The sequence below is a fragment of the Sorex fumeus genome, unplaced genomic scaffold (genome assembly GCF_029834395.1).
Source record: "Sorex fumeus unplaced genomic scaffold, SorFum_2.1 ptg000098l, whole genome shotgun sequence".
NCBI lineage: Eukaryota > Metazoa > Chordata > Mammalia > Eulipotyphla > Soricidae > Sorex > Sorex fumeus.
Window position 1 is genome coordinate 87,415,997 of NW_026606155.1, and position 17,544 is coordinate 87,433,540.

Consider the following 17,544-nt stretch of genomic DNA (forward strand, 5'->3'; position numbering starts at 1 on the left):
TTTTCTCATAACATTGATATCATATTTATCTACATCCATGTCATTCCCCCTGCCCCATTGCACACTTGTTTCTCCCACTTGTGGTAGACAGATTTTAGGTTCAACAGTCAATTTTACAGAATCCAAGTCTTTGAAAAGAACTCTATGTATCATCACAATAATGGTGATTCTGACAATGTCATAATAATCTGTCTAAAAGCTTTCAATAATTTACCTGAATAAATCCCACATCAACAATATCTGAGAAGAAAAACTACTAAAATTAAAATATTAAAGTATATGAATAAATATACATAAAACAATTGTATGAAAATTCTCTAAAACAGTTCTTTAAAATACCTTTATATATACTCTAGTTAATGAACAGTCAGAACATTAGTTTGTCCACATCTTAATCAGGGGGGTTCCTGTAACAGAACTGAGGTAACCTATGCCTCCTGCCTGCATATACAGCCAAGCCCTGGACCAGTGGTCTAAAAAGTTTTAGTGCTTTATATATCCCTGAGATATATAAAGAAGCATCCCTGTTTCTTTCAACTACAGCCAGACTAATGATCACTTCAAGAAGGACACTTATATAAACATGTCTGACAGAGTAAGAAAGGAGAGACAGGAAAGAGGGGCAGATAAAAAGAAAGCTATGCTTACTCTCTCTTCCAAATAGTCTTCTGAAAAGAGGTCTCTGAAAAGACAAATAACTTGAGGAACTTGTCATTATTGAGAGGAAAACAAAACGAAAATAAAACCACACTTTCCCTTCATAGAAAACCTGGCTCTCAGCACACTTAACATATAAAATTGAGAAATTTCAAACACAAGCCTCACATGCTTTTCTCCAAGCACTGGCCTGAGTCCGATCCAGACTACAGTAGATTAAAAAAAAAAAATCACAGACACTTGGAAAACTTCCATACAACCTTATCTTCAACCATTCTTGAAATACTAACAGACTAATGCCATTTTTTTTGTTATAAACACAAAAACATGAATATTTCTATTATAAAAGTTACCATTTTAATTTTGAAGTACAGTTTATGGTAGTAAATACATTCACATCATCATACCCACCTCTTAAACTGTTTCATCTTTTCCCATCCCAACTGAAATTTTGTATCTCTTCACCAACTACATTTTTCTAGCACCTATCTTTTCTTAGCAGGTGTACCTAGCTCTTAAATGTGCTATTTCACTCTGGATGATATGATAGTAGTATGGTATCAGCAGTGGCTATGGTGGTGACAGCAGCAGCAGCAATACTGAGAATAAAAACAACAGGCAGTAGCAGCAGTCAGCATAGCTTAGGCACTTACCATGAGCCAGGCCCAGGCCCAGCACTAAAGGTTTTATGTGCCCTTTGTCAGGTAATCCTCACGGTATCTAGATGAAATGGTCCAACCCCAAAGCCTTAGTCACACTGGCTCCTATGATGATGACAATGATGTTAAGTTGGGAGAAGGGATTATTTCCCTTTTATAGAGAGGAAAAATAAAAGTGAAGGAAAATATAATGCAGTGGTTCTCACATGATTGCTACCTTTTAATCAACAGGTATCACGATCAATCACGACCATCCTGTTGTTCGTTGATTGCCTCAAGCAGGCCCCAGTAACGTCTCCTTCGTCCTAGCCCTGAGATTTTTTTAAAAAGTGCCATATTCAAGGCTCTTTCAGGGTTAGGAGAATGAGACCCATCATTGTTACTGGTATTTGGCATATTGGGTACGCCACGGGGAGTTTGCCAGACTCTGCCGTGTGGGCAGGTTACATTCCGTAGCCTGCCAGTTTGTCCAAAGTAGGAATGAGATGATAAGATGTCAGCTTCCGGGAGCTGAGTGTGATAATCTCTGGATCCTGGCTGTTGTTGGGGTTACACGGCAGTTGGTGGGTGTAACTGTCTAGCTACTGGCAGGTCCAGTCCCAAACCATGCAGGCTTGGAGATCTCAGCCCCGGGTCCCACACACCTGGGTTCCTCTGCCAGTTCTTTTATGCGTGAGGCTCATCCAAGTGTGTGAAGAGTGGTCCCAGCATGGCCTTGGCTGGGGCCTGGAGGTCTTCAGCTGTTGGGCCCTGGTGGAGACAGTCAGGTACAGGGTAGGAGACTCTGCCTTGTTCTCTCCTGGGAGCTGAGTGTGATAATCTCTGGATCCTGGCCGTTGTTGGAGTTACATGGCAGTTGGTGGGTGTAACTGTCTAGTTACTGCCAGGTCCAGTCCCAAACCGTGCAGGCTTGGAGATCTCAGCCCCGGGTCCCACACACCTGGGTTCCTCTGCCAGTTCTTTTATGCATGAGGCTCATCCATAGCAATCAATAGGTAGCAATCCATAAAAACACAAACTAGGGGCTAGAGCAATAGCACAGCAGGTAGGGTTTTTGCCTTGCATGCAGCTGACCTGGATTCAATTCCCAGCATCCCATATGGTCCCCTGAGCACCGCCAGGGGTAATTCCTGAGTGCAGACCCAGGAGTAACCCCTGTTCACTGCCAGGTGTGACCCAAAAAGAAAAAAAAAAAACAGAAACCAAATTGTAATGCAGTAGAATGCAAAATTAAGGGAAAAAAATCAAACAAAATAAGGTCTATATAATATGCTACAGTCTCTATATTCAAAAGGTTAAACTATTTTATTTGATTTTATTATTGTTTTATTTCTGCAGTACTAGGGATCAAACTCAGGGCCTCAAACATGCAAAGCAAGCACTCTACCACTGAGCCACATCCCCAGCCAATAAAATCTATAAAAACTTTAAAGAAAGTCTGAAAAAACTGATAAGCTTTCAAGTGTCAGAGACTATGCTACTAAAAGGTGAAAATAAATAGAATGCTTGTAGCACCAAGAAAGTATGGGTAAACAGAGAAAGATTACAGATGCCAAGATTAAAGAAAATAGAAAAGCAACATAGCATAATGATTAGAATACCAATTCTGAAGTCATATATGCTGAGTTCAAATTCCAGTTCTACCACCTACTGATGGCAAAATCTTGGGCAAGTTACTTAACCTCTCTTCAGCTTGGTTTTTTTACCTGTGAAATGGGAATAATAATACCAACCTCACAGGTTGTCTTGAGCACAATGCTGATATACTGTAGGTGTAGGTGTTCAAAAACAGGAACTATATTATTTTATTTTTATAAAACAAACAACTTGGATGATCAGAATGAGAAGCACATCACTAGTGAAGCTGTCCTAGGCAGATCCCAAGTAAAGATGACCTACTAGAGCAACTGTAAAGGAAATTTAACCACTATTAGTAACTTCTGAATTTTGCCTGCAATGGATCCACTACTACCTGATGAAATTCTATAAACTTTCTCTTCTGTTAATATATACATTTCAACCAACCACTTCTTACTCATTTATACAAGTATCAACACATCACTACTCTATTTCAAAGAACCTGTTTTCTTGCAGCTACACCTCTATCAACCCCAATCCTTTTCTTTCCATTTGTCTACTCTTTGCCTTTGTATGCAATCTATGGTCACTTAAGGACCTTCCCCCATCTCTCTACATTCCTGCTACTACATATTTCAAACATAGTTGAAACTGTCCTTCCTGCTTCTTTACACCTTTCTTCTTAACTTTCTAACTTTTTTCATCTTAGAAACCATAGTAAAACAGACTTGGGGGAGAAGGAATTAGCTCTAATGATTATAAAGGGGATGGAAAAAGAGTAACAGAGGAAAAGACTGAATGTAGATTATAGGACCCAGACTGTATTTCTGGCTTTCTCTTTCACCAAGTGAAAATATAGTTCATTAAATTTTAGCACTATTCCATTTTCCTTATAAATAGATCAGCATTGGCTATAACTACCCCTAATACCTAATTCACTACCTACTTCCTATCCTGGATAAACTTTTTTCTTTTAACTATTGTTCTATATAACAGCAGTAAGAATTCTCATAAGATAGAAATACCACAAGTTAAATTCTCTAGAATTACCAAAGATGAAAAGAGGACCTTTAAGGGCCTGTCTCTGTTCTCTCACCTGGCTATGTAGCGACTCTGTATCATCCCCAGGAGCACTGACTGGTTTCTCACCACTCCCCTTCTCAGTCTGAACTGTGGCATCTTGTTTTCCAGAGTTCTGGTCCACCGTACTTGTTCCTTGTTCACAAACATTCTTTACAGTCTGAGTTGCTGCTGAAACAGTTTCTCGGACCCAAAGGGAATGCTCTACTGTCTGGATTCCTATGTTATTTTGACTGGGTCTTTCAATCAAGGCCTTAAAAGGTTTATCCTGATCATTGTTTTGTCCTTCTTGCTGGCCTTCTGGGACACCTGTCTCCATTGCTTCCCCATGAGGACTGGATGGGCCCTGTGTGACCATATGCTGGGAGACAGGAAAAGTAGAAAGCCTAGTAGGACTACTGGACTTCACAGACTGTCTGTTCTTTTCATCACTTCCCAATTTTTCCTTTTCTTCTTGAGTACTTGGGAAGTGGAGCAAATTCTCCCTAAAAATCAAACAAATGAAGAAACCATGTCAAGTAATCAAGTATGTATGTGTGTAAATACAAAAGAGAGCCATAATCTGACATTTCAAGAAATTTGGGAAAGGGAGAAAACAAAAGGCTGAGCATATCACTCCTATAAAAAAATAAAGGTTCACAGAAATATTCCACTGTGATAACTAAATATAGTCATTGAGCAGGAGATAGTACCTGTCTTGCACGCAGCAGACCTTAGTTCAAGGCCCTCTACAACATACAGTCCCCTGAGTACTTCGAAGAGTAAACCCAGAGCACAGAGCCAGGGTTAACCCCTCATCACTGCAAGGTGTAGCCCCAAAACTCAAAAACAATAACCATAAAATTTAACACTATTATAGTTTCTGAAACTACAATAAATGATACTTCAAAAAAATGTTTAACTTTATGAATAGTACTAACACCACAAGGTGTGGGCCCCAAATAAAAAATAATAATAATTCAATAACTACTGTCCCCCACCCTAAACAACTCTACAAAATTTACCTCAAATCTATTTATTTTTGCAGAACTTCTGAATAAAATTCACTTTTGGAAGGGAGAAACACACCCAGAGGTGCTCAAGGATGACTCCTTGATAGCACACAGGGACTACATGCAATGCCAGGGATCAAACCAGGGTCAGATGCATGCAGGTAAGAAGTGTCTTAACTGCTGTACTAACTTTCTGGCCCCTAAAATTCACTTCTAAGGAAAAATCTAGCAAAGCACTATTTTTGGTTTTGTTTCTAGGCCACACTATCCAGGTCTTCCTCATGGCTCTGTGCAAAGGGATCACTCTTAGTGGGGCTCACATGATGAATGGGTTGCCAAAAATTAGATCCAGATCGGCTGATGCAAAGAAAGTGACTGTACTGTCTCTCCAGCCCTTGAACTTTTCCTTAATTAACAAGTTATTAGGCTTTTTTTTCCCTCCCCTGAGTCAATCAGAATAATTCCTCTCTCTCTCTCTGAAGATCAGGTGGGGTGTTTAATTGTAGCTTTATCCAGCAAACTCCTATTAATTATCAGAAGTCTAGATTTCATCAGTCTCATGTTAGTCAAATGAAAAGTGTTTAAACCAGTCATTTCTTCCCAGGTTCATATATGCTTGGTCCCTGAAGAGAGGTTTGAATCGAGCTGGCCCTAGTTATGCATAGATTCTTTTTCTATCCACAGATTCTGAATCCTATGACTCAAAGGAGTGGAGCACATATTTGGCAGGACGACCTAAGTTCATTCAATCCTGGCAATGATACTTCAGCTCCAATTCTAGTATCACCAAATACAATTCTAATAACCCTAGAGAGTTGGAGCACCAAGCCCCAAACCATTAGCCCCTACACCTGAGTCAAATGCAGCCTGGAGTGGCCCCAGGGGCCTCTGTGCCCCTGGAAGCACCCTGGATAGGCCAATAAATAAAATAAATAATACTTGCCTGGTGGGTGCAGAGGGGGAATCATGACTTTGACTTTCATCATCTTGCTGAGTTTCACAGCTAAACACAGACATGGTCTTCTGAGGACTAAGACATTCAATTAAAGCAATACACAGTGTGAGTTTTGAAAAGTTCCTCTACAGATTATTCTTTTAGGCAAAAAGAAGAAATAAAAATATTTTATCTGAATCCAGAACTCCAAACCTTTCACCAAAATGCAAATTCCTCATACCTGTTTCAAATTAGCATAATAAAAACTCTCAAGGAATATTTTTAGGGAATTTTGTAGAAATTTATATTAAATTCTATTAAGATGCAATCAGTAGAAGAAGTGGAGTGTAGGAAAGTCTATAGGACAAACAATGTTTCGTCAACAAAAAATTGATGGGAGGTGGCAACTGGAGAGACAATACAGCAGGCAGCATTTGCCTTACATGTGGCCAACCTGGATTGGATCCCCAGCACCCTGCTATGGTTCTCGAAGACCTTCCAGGCATAATCCCTGAGTGCACAGCCAGGACTAAGCACAGAACACACCAGGTATGGCCCAAACACAAGAAGAAAAATTGCTGAGGGGAAAAAAGGGAGTAGGGAAGTAGATTAAATATATTTAACATAAACTTATCATTGGTTAGTGAATAGCACTAGCGGCTCACACTTGGATTTTTACACTGCAGACTATCAACAGGTTATTATTGACAAAATTTCACTTTACACTTTAGTTTGGGGCTGTCCAACAAAGCAGAACACCATTTAATGAAACTACCAGATGGCAAGAAACAAAATCACAGTGCCGGCATATATATGAGATATCAATCAAATGCAGTATGTAGACTTGCCTATATCTTAATTCAAAGTTTTTTTAATTGTAAGGCAGAGAAGTCTTCACATTACTTGATGACATTAAAGACTAACACAGTTTTGTTTGGGTTTTTTGTTTTTGGATTTGGGGCCACAACCAGCAATGCTAAGGGCTTACTACTGGCTCTGAAATTACTAGTGGCAGTGCTGGGTGACCATATGGGATGCTGGGGATTGAATCCAGAGGATTGACCCTGTGCAAGGCAAACACAATACCCACTGTACTATCATTCAAGCCCTGACTAATGCGCTTCTCGGCCTTTTGGCTAAGATCAAATGCAGTATCTGTTCTTATCAGTAAGATATGATAACAGCTTTATATATTGAAACTTGAAATAAAAATTCTTCTCTTTAAAAACAATTAACAAGTCCACACTGGTCATCAGTTGGTTATTTTTGTTTTGGGGCCACACTCAGCAATGCTCATGGATTTCTCCTGGCTCTGCACTCAGGAATCACTTCTGGCGGGCTTGAGGGCTCATACGGGATAACGGAGATTGAGCCTGGATCAGCCATATGTGAGGAAAATAACCTACCCACTGTACTATCTCTCCAGTCCCTCAGCTGGTAATTTTTTTATTTAAATTCAAATACGTAACGTTCATTATACAATTCTGCTTTTGCAACTATTTGAAATCTTCAGAGAAATAATATGACAGCAAATAATCTGAACAGAGTCTAGTTACAATACTTAAAAACAGAGGAGTAGGGGCCAAGCAGAGGCAAAGCTATTCCTATGGGAACCAAATGGATTTCGTTCCCTGCATTTATCCCACCCAGCACCATCCAGCACTGGGAGTGGCCCCTAAGTACCAACCCAGGAGGAGTACTTGAGCACCTCTGAGAGTAGCTCAAAACCAAACACGCAAATCTAAACTAAAAAACATAAAAAAAGTCAATGCTTCACCTAAATGCAGAAAAGCAATAACATTTGAAGTATTTTATCAGCTTATTTAGTGATTTCTGTGGCAAACTCAATAGTAAACACGTAAAGTTCTATTGGTTTGTTTTGTGGTGCTTAGAGATGAACTCAGGGTGTCACACATACAAGGCATGTGGCTCTTCTACCACTGAGCCACCTAGCAAAGGTTCTAATACCAAGTTTCTCATATAGAAAATTTACTTTTACTAATACCAATGAATTTTATATCATTTTACAATTCACCAATCTAACATCTGCCTTAATTTTTTTTCTAGTATTTTCCATGTCCCCATTCCATCAAAAGATAGAGGAAATTTCAGCAGCATATCCTGTTCCCTCTTAATGGGCACATGAACAGAACTAATAACACACTGCAACCAGTTTATAATTCTGTAAAAATTAAAAAGATAATCATGAACTCCATTTTCTTCAACTTATAACTAAGGACCCTAAGGAACTCATATTTTGACACAAGAACCTATAGAACAAACTGCTCCAAGAAATAGCAAAAGGTTAGCAGATCAAAAATAGCAAAAATAGCAGATATGGGAGAAAAAAATTCAACCGAGAGTCCAATTTATTCTACAGACATGTTTTATGTGAAACACGTAAATTTCACAAAATAAAAAAAAATAAGAGGGATCAGACAGATAGTACAGCAAAGAGGCATTTGCCTTGCATGTGGCCAACCGGAGTTCGATCCCTGGCACCCTATATGGTCCCCTAAGTCTCACCAGGAGTGATCCCTGAGTGCAAAGTCCTGAGTACCACCAGGCATGACCCCAAACAAAAATAAATAAAACACAGTAAGTTTTCTTATTTTGTTATTTTGTTTTTTGGGGACTACATTCAAGTGCACTCAGGCATTACTCCCAGCTCTGTGTGAGAGAATCACTCCAGATGGTGCTGGGGGAACATACACAGTGAAAGGATCAAACTGGGGTCAGAAGCATGCAAGGCAAGGTCTTAACCACTATAACTATCTCTCTGGCCCATTTTTCTTTTTAAAATCCAGATTTCACAGTCAGGAAGGGGTATAGCAGGTAAAGTGCTTGCCTTGCATGCAGCTGACTTGGTATGATCCCTGGCATCCCATATAGTCGCCCAAGCAGCTCCAGGAGTGATTCCTCAAGACAGAGGCAGGTGTGGCCACAAGAGACTAACAAAAAAAATCCAGATTTCTAGGCAGAGGTATGCTTTGCATGCAGAAGGAGCCAAATGGAACCACCTGGCCCCAAGCACTGTAGGGGAAAACCCCCAAGCAATGACGCCATTTAAAATGTTACTTTAAAAGTTAAATTTGGGGCTGGAGGAATAGCACAGTGGGTAGGGCGTTTGCCTTACACACGGCTGATCCAGGTTCGATTCCCAGCATCCCATATGGTCCCCTGAGCACCACCTGGAGTAATCCTGAGTGCATGAGCCAGGAGTAGCCCCTGTGCATTGCCAGGTGTGACCCAAAAACCAAAAAAAAAAAAAAAAAAGTTAAATTTGGTTATAATAGTTCACAAGGTAACAATCAACCAGTTTGAAAGGTTATGCCTTAAAGTACACTTCACTATCAATACGTGTTTCGCACCTTGCTTGCTTAACTTATTCACAGTATCTGCCTAGCCTGATTTTAGAATTTCAACAACTACTGCTAATATTTTCATACTAAATGACTCATGCAAGAAACAAATGACAATTCTACTCTCTCAGCCACCAGATGGCAAAGTTTAACCACCAAAGTGTCAGGCTGAGGTCATACTCATCCGCAAAGCATTACAGCATTCATGACAAAGCAAAAATAATGGTTCAGACAGGTAGGGAGAAGAGGAAAAGGCCCAAGAGCAGGAGAATCTCAGATGAAATAAGGCCTTAGCTTAGCTCTCCTGTTAAAAACTGCATTTCTTCAGCAACAGCAACAAGCAATGTCTCTTCAACCAAAGGGGAAAAGAAGTCATGTCCACATGAACAAGAGAGACAAACAGAAAACACCTTTAAAGTCATTATTCTAAGAATAGCAAAAGTTTTATTGGACTTATATAAGAAAGCCTAGATTCAACACATTATCAAATCCTTCATGCTAGAGTTTCAAGTCCTTCTCTTAACAAATCATCTTTCCCTCATTACCAGTGAGTGGCTATACATATTAAAACTCCTCTAAATAGCAACCATCTCCAGTTACCTGGCAACAGCCTCAGCAACAGCAGCAGATCCACTTTTTCTTTCACCAATTGTAGGCTCTGAAAAAAAACATAAGCAGAGAAAGAAAATTTGGTATCATATCTTAAAATCTGTCCTACCAGTATTTGCAACAAATAAAAATGGATAAAATAAGCAAACAGAAAAATTCTTACATAATTCAATGATACACATTTTTCTCACTTCCACAAATCAATTTCATTTTAAACTTCCTGTAGACTAAGCAGTTTTCCAGAAAATAATAAAAATTTCCAATCACTGAATGACTAAGCAGTAACATTTAAAAATAAAAGTGAATCTTCTCTTGAATCTCAATTTCACTCTTCTCATAGAACTAAAAATAGCAAATAGGAAGAAATTTTTTTTGTTTCCTCATTTATAAAACAGATATAAAACAAGGGCTGGAGAGATTAAGTACAGTGGGTACGGTGGAGGCCTTGCATGTAACTGACCCAGGTTTGGTCCCTGAATCCATATGGCTCCACAAACACCGTCAGGAGTAATCCCTGAATATAGAGCCAGGAATAAGCCCTAAGCACTGCTAGGTGAATCCAAAAACAAACATGATAATATTTATTTATTGTGGTGGGAGGAAGATGAGCCACATATAACTGGTTCTGTGAGCAGAAGTGATCCATGCCAGTACTCAGGGCGTATGAGATGCCAGGAATTTGAACCAGAGTGGCACCTCATTTAGTCTCCTGAGAACTGCCAAGACTAATTCCTAAGCACAGAGTCAGGAGGAAGCCCTGAGCACAGCACGGTATGGCTCACACCAAAAAAATTTAAAAAAACTTGGGCTGGAGAAATAGTACAGCAGGTAGGGCATGTACTGCCTTATATGGGGCCAACCTGAGTCTAATCCCTGGCATCCCATATAGTCCCCTGAGCCCTGCCAGAAAAGATCACTGAGCACAAAACCAGGAGTGATCCCTGAGCTCAAAGCCAAGAGTAAGCCCTAGGCACAGCAGAGTGTGGCAAAAAAAAAGGGGGGGGGAGTTTGCCATAGAATAGGAAACATGTATATATCTGTTTTTAAATATTCAGATTATCCTCTTAGATAATATGATTATTCCAATGTCAAATTATTTTAGTTTCTCCAATTGTATGATGTCAAAGGCCTTTCAGAATCTGATTTTGGGCCTGAGCAATATCACAGTAGGTAGGTCATTTGCCTTGCACACAAGTACACAAACAAGATTGACCCCAGTACAATCCCCAGCATCTCATATGGTCCCTAGACCCGCCAGGAGTGGATTCCCTGAGCAAAGAGCCAGGAGTAAACCCTGAGCACCACTGAGTGTGGACCAAAAACCAAAACAAACAGAACCTGGTCTCTACTTTGCAGTAGCTACTGCCGTGTATCTTCTCTATATTGGCCACATCAAACTGTTCTCAATGTGGGAAAAACAAATATACAATGTGAAATCCACAATGCTATATTTTCTACTCTCTTCAGAGCTATTTCTGAATACAGAAATCAAGTACTGTACATAGACAGACATAGGTTTAATACAGAGATCTACGTAGCACAATTACTAAGAAGAGATCATAAAGCATCTTTAGCAACATTCCACTGACTGGTCAAAAGCAAAAAATTAAATCTGTAAAAACAATTTATAAATACATTAGTAATTACTAAATCTCAATTATTATTATTAGACCAAAAACAACACTTCCCAGATAATCTGGAGTTATTCATTAATATCCAAGACTTGCATAAAATAAAACTTACTTTCCAGGCTAAACTGCAAAGATTCTTCACTTGCCTCAGTTTCAGGACTAACCAGTTTCATTCTTAGACACAACTTATCTGTTTCTGGGGTAGTCCCAGAATCTCCTTTTTCATTCCCAAGTATGGGATCATTTGTCTCCACCATGCTTTCAGACATCACTTCACTGGTTGCTACAGTGCCTTCTGGATAATTGCTAATACCTGAAAGAAGGGAGGCGTGAGGAAGAAAGAAACTAAAATATAAACATGAAAAACAAAATCATTTGCCTGTTTGGCTCCAGAGCTCTGCAGGAATGAGAGGAGTTCCTAGGATAGATCCTGTTACAAGTATCAACATCTACACAATAGTATTGACACCTGGTCTTAAGAGGAGCAACAGGATTCAGTTCCACTTCTGCATCTGGACAAAGGATGCTGCATGAGCCCTCAGCCAACCCACATCTGCCAGCATCAGGCATAGGTAGCAGGAGACTCCAGATGACATGACCGTTACCTCCCAGCACTGACTAGAGAAAACAAATAGATTAATGTAGCTGACTACCAGCTGCTTCCGGAATGGAGGAACTAAGCTTTCTTGCCCTGTCAAGCAGCAGACTGGTTAGCCAGAGAACTGAATACATAATACTACTTCTATATTAACTTTTGTCTCTTCTTTATAATATAGCTTTTTGTCACTACTTAGCACTTGAGCCCCAGTGTCTTGTGGAGTTGGGGAATATTTCAGTGAAAGAGAACATGCTTGGCATCTGAGGCCCAGGTTCAATCCCTAGAAAAATCCCTTTTGTTTTATAGGGACAAAAACAAGAACAGATTCTTCTGCAAATAGTGGGATCCATATATATTTTCTTTCTTCCTTTCACCCTTTCTTTCTTTTCATCATCGCTCAAGTCCTCCTAGGAGTAAATTCAGAATCAGACACCAAGGCCTTATTCTTCCTAATGCAAAATTAAGCCTTATCAGGCAAACTCAAGTCCACAAATCTAAAAGATTGGTATGCACAAAGGATGGTACCTCAGGAATTCAGCTTTAAATATCATTACGTTTCAGTTACTCACCTATAGGAGTACTGTGTCTCTTGGGCTCCAATTTTAAGTGCCCAATAAGAGGTGGAGTTGCACCCGTCAATGGTGGAATAATATCACCTTCTTTAGGTAAAGTGAAATGAAATGGAGTTTCTGAAAAAGATAAAAAGGAAACAAAAACAGATGTACATTTAAAAAATTAAGTGTAAAACTATTTCGATTATTCTTTTTCTTTGCTCCTAAATTTGCCTCATTCCAAACCTCCCTCCCCAGGCCTCCCAATCAACTTTCTATTTTTTCTTTTCCTTTCTTCTTAAATTTTCATTTGGGGGCCACCCCAAACAAAGACGTGGCAATGCTCAGGTCTTAATCCTAGCTGTGCTCAGGGATCATTTCCTTGTGGGGCTTGGGGGACTCTAAGTATTTCCTGTGATCAAATCTGGGTCTGTAGTGTGCAAAGGAACTGCCTTACCTGCTATCTCTCTGGCCCTGCCCCTCTATTTTCTTTACCTTAAAAAAATAAAATAGGGGCTGAAGCAATAGCACAGCAGGTAGGGCGTTTGCCTTGCACGAAGCTGACCTAGGTTCGATTCTTAGCATCCCATATGGTCCCCCTAGCACCGCCAGAGTAATTCCTGAGTGCATGAACCAGGAGTAACTCCTATCCATCACCGGGTGTGACCCAAAAAGCAAAATAAATAAATAAAATAAAAACAGTGCTAAAGAGGCACCTGCTCAGACCTCGGGTAAATGCTCAGGGTCCTGAAGTACTGGTGGATGTGGCCCAAAAACAAATAAACAGTTTAAGTATCTCTTTAAAAAAAAATTAGTACTTACAACCACTGGACAGGCAAAGAGAAAGCCCGAAATCTGGAGGTCATGAGGCACATGAGGTTAAAAGGAATAAGGACCAAAATCTACTAAGGGACAATGCCTCCAAATAGAAACTTGAATAGTTTCAAGCTTAGGCAATTTAATTTTATGTAATGCTAACTGAAAGAGTTCATTTATAAGCTTTAGCAGTCCACAGATTTCTTCAGATTAAAATGTCTAATGTTGGGGACAAAGCAATAATACAGTGGGCAGGGTGCTTGCCTTGCAAAAAAAAAAAAAAAAAAACGGCTGGGGAGAGGGGGCCAGAATGATAGTATAGCAGGTAGGGCTTTTGCCTTGCACACACCCTTACCTGCATTCAATTCCTAGCTAGCATCCAATAGGGTCCCCCAAGCACTGCCAGAGTAATTCCTGAGTGCAAAGCTAAAAGTAACCCCTGAGCATTGCTGGGTGTGACCCAAAAAGAAAAAAATAATATGGCTGTGGAGGGATGGCAGCTGGAGAGATAGTAGAGTGGGTAGCATTTGCCTTGCATGTGGTCAACATTGGTTCAATTCAATTCCCATATGGTCCCTGAAGACTTGCCAAGAGTGATCCCTGAGCGCACAGCCAGGAGTAAGCCCTGACCACCGCTGTTTGGGCTGGCAACATAGTACAGCAAGTAAGTGCTTGCCCTGTATGCAGCCAACCTTGTATCCAGCCAACTCCCACCACCCCATATGGTTCATGGAACCCCACCAGGAGTGATCCCTAAGCACAGACCTAAAAGTAAGCCCTGAGCACCACCAGGTGGCCTAAACAAAAATAAATAAATTTTTTAAAATGAAAATTTAAATATGTTAATATCTAGAACTTACAATCTATGCAAACAGCTGACAAAGGATCAAGGACTAAACCTATGGTTTAGCAGTACTGATCAGCATTCACTCTAAGTCTTAGAAGTACTGTTCTATCTCAATCTCTGCACAATGGTATAAGCTTCACCCTTTTTTTTTTAGAATTTTTTTTAAATTTTTGGGCCACAGCCAGCTGTACTCAGGGGTTACTCCTAGCTCTGCACTCAGGAACCACTCCTGGCAGGGCTTGAACTTGGGTAGGTGGCATAGAAGGCAAACATCTCTACCTGCTGTACTACTCTCCAGCCCCTAAGCCTCACACTTAAATAAGTATCCCCCAGTGTATACATTTTGTTTAGTCACTATTGACAGAAATATGAAACCTTCATCAAAACATAAAACATTTTTTTAGTCTTCATTGTATTTAACTGCAGTTTATTTTTTCCTCCAGAGTTTAACCTCACTCCAATTTATCTCTCAGAGATGAAGAGGCAGGGCCAATGTATGGAGGCCTGATTTTCATCTTTAAAGGTAGATTCAGTATGATTTCGAACAAGTTTCAACTTTTTTCTTTCAGAGAGAAAGCTCAAAGGGCTATAGTTCATGCTGTATATGTGGGAATCCCAGACTCAATCTCTGGCACCCACAGGGTCCACCAAGCACTACCAAGTGTAGTTCCCAAGAACCGTGCAGGAAGTAGTTCCTGAGCACTGGAGTGACCGACCGGCACCTCCCCAAAACAGAGAAAATATGAACTTTTAGAAATGGAAGAAAATGAACTTTATTGAATATAACTGAAAGGAGTGTGACAGAGAGGTAGTACAGCAAGAAGGTTGCTTGTTTTGCATGAAGATGACCCAGGTTCGATCGCTAGCAACCAATGTGGTCCCCCAAGCCTTGCCAGAAGTGATTCCCTGAGCACAGAGCGAGGAGGAAGCCCTAAGCATTGCACAGCTTGACCTAAACACAAGAGAAGGAAGGAAGGAAGGAAGGAAGGAAGGAAGGAAGGAAGGAAGGAAGGAACTTAAAAAACACCTCACAAAGCCTCACACATTTCAAAGACAAATTTTAAAGAAATTTCACTTCTGGATAAACACCTATGCACAATAATCTCAACAGAAACTATGTTTCATATTAAATTAAGCATATTTTTGAATGTCTATATTGTAAAATTAGACAGAAGTCCTACTTAAATGAGGTTGAGAAGATAACCAAGAGTACCCAGGAAATGGAAAAAGGGACCACTTAAGTGAATGATGATTGGAGGGATGGATCAGGATGGGAGATGTGTGCTGAAAGTAGACTAAGGACCAAACACGATGGCCTCTCAGTATCTGTATTGCAAACCATGATGCCCAAAAGTAGAGAGAGAATAAGAAGGAGGTGCCTGTTACAGAGGCAGGGGGTGGGTTGGGGTGGGGGTGGTAGGAGGAATACTGAGCAGTGGCATTTTCCACATTGGCAGTGGAAAATGCAGTGGAGGATGGGTGTTCGATCATTGTATGACTGAAACTCTATCATGAAAGCTTTGTAACTGTATCTCACAATGATTTTTTTTTTAAAGGGAGGGGGGGTTCCTAGGAATGTGCCATCAGCAAATCACAAGGCCCAACATGCCTTGTCCCTCCAAAGGAAAGTGATGCTGCTTCTCCAGACCCAGAATGGAAGAGGGGAAGTTCCAGCCTCTCCAAAACTGGCATTTGATCTGGCTAAGTGCACAGGTCTCTCTTCATGAAACTACATCTCCAAATTGCCTTGTTTCCAAATAAAATTTGTTGGTAAAGTTACTCCTCTCTCCCCCCAAAACAAAAACCAGTGACGAGCGGAGTTTGGGGGTTGTTCCAGGGGAGTGTTTAAGGGATCATGCAATGCTCAGGAACAAACCCAGGGTTTCTGCATGCAAAGCATGCAGTCTAGCCCTTTGAACTATTTTTCGAGCCCCCAAAAACTGGCTGGTTTTTTGTTTGCTTGTTTGTATGAGTAGAACAGTATGAAATCTTTAGTTCATTTTATCTAACAAACCACAATATAAAAAGAAAGCATTAATTAATTAGTTCCTTCTCTTTGTCAGTACTAGACACAATTTAAGAAAAGTTACATTTCCCCAGAGAAACAGATCAGAGAGTTAAGTCTGTGCCTTGAACTCAGCTGACCCTGGTTGGATGCCCCATACTACTTAAGATCCTCTGAGCACTGCCAGGAGTTCTTCCAGAGCAGAGGCAGGAATAAACCCCAAGTTAACTCAAGGTATGGTCTAAAAACAACAAAAGTTACAATTAGCACCAATGATCCAACACAACATGGCAAGCTAATGGAAAAAACTTCAATGCCTCATTCTTGATTACAAAAGTCTGTCAACTACTTTCTCTGAGTTTTCCCCAACCACCAATTCCTTCTGCATAATGCAAAACATATTTCCTATAAAAAAAGGACATTGAACTCTTGGACAAATACATGAAGAGTTTCACCAGAAGATAAATTCCTAAACTCTTTAGTAAGCATTTAATAATTAAGAGCTGCTACATTTCTACTCTTCAATTGTTCATGTTCATAAAACTTTTATTCAATGTACTACAAACACTTTTCTATTTCTCTGCTTCTAACTAATCATCTGAAAAACACACTGATCTAGTTTAAGGCTGCCCAATTCTGCAAATTAAAAACCTTTTAAATTTACTGATATTTTCCAAAAGGCCAATTCTTTCTCTAACAGCAATAAACACTCGCACTCTAATAAATATACTTTAAATATAAATTATATTAACAACTAAACCTATGAAAAACTGATTTTTCATAACTTTATTTGTTTGGGGGGCATAGCCAGCTGTGCAATGGGTTACGCTGGCTCTACACTCAAGGTTCACTCCTGACAGTGCTCAGGGAACCACACGGGATGCCTGGGATCAAACTGGGTCAGCAACATGCAAAGAAAATACCCTGTTCACTCTACTATCGCTCGGGCCCCTCTGTAATTTTTCTTTTCAAATCACTTCTTAAAAAGCTGTTAAGTATGCAATTTTCTATGTTATTTGTAAGTCATTCTTATAAAGACAGGTTTTTTTTGTCTGATGACAAAGAGCAATTAGGTTGATTACTTTTGCAATGATTCTTTTGAACCTCTACGTAAAAAAAAAAAAATCCTCTTGAGATTAAGAAACCTCAGTTCTGTATTTCTTAGGTAAATTTTTTTATAATTTCTTTTCCAGCAGGTAGACCCAGATGTATGTATTCAAAAATC

General features: G+C 39.9%; 1 protein-coding gene and 1 pseudogene across 2 annotated transcripts in view; one reads left to right on the plus strand and one right to left on the minus strand.

Annotated features, from left to right (window-relative positions):
* The window catches only part of TP53BP1 (tumor protein p53 binding protein 1), a 74,572-nt gene that overhangs the window by 19,728 nt on the left and 37,300 nt on the right, over window positions 1–17,544 (minus strand). The window contains exons 13-17 of one of the 2 annotated variants that reach the window (XM_056133439.1): window positions 12,670–12,789; window positions 11,615–11,815; window positions 9,863–9,920; window positions 5,910–5,996; window positions 3,991–4,459 (exon numbers count right to left, since the gene is read on the minus strand). In XM_056133439.1, the coding sequence (XP_055989414.1) occupies window positions 3,991–4,459; window positions 5,910–5,996; window positions 9,863–9,920; window positions 11,615–11,815; window positions 12,670–12,789 (935 nt within the window). Of the gene's footprint in view, window positions 1–3,990; window positions 4,460–5,905; window positions 5,997–9,862; window positions 9,921–11,614; window positions 11,816–11,971; window positions 12,313–12,669; window positions 12,790–17,544 lie in introns of those variants that run through there. The other variant, XM_056133440.1, reaches the window with a different exon arrangement.
* LOC130042299 (uncharacterized) lies at window positions 7,017–7,197 on the plus strand (annotated as a pseudogene).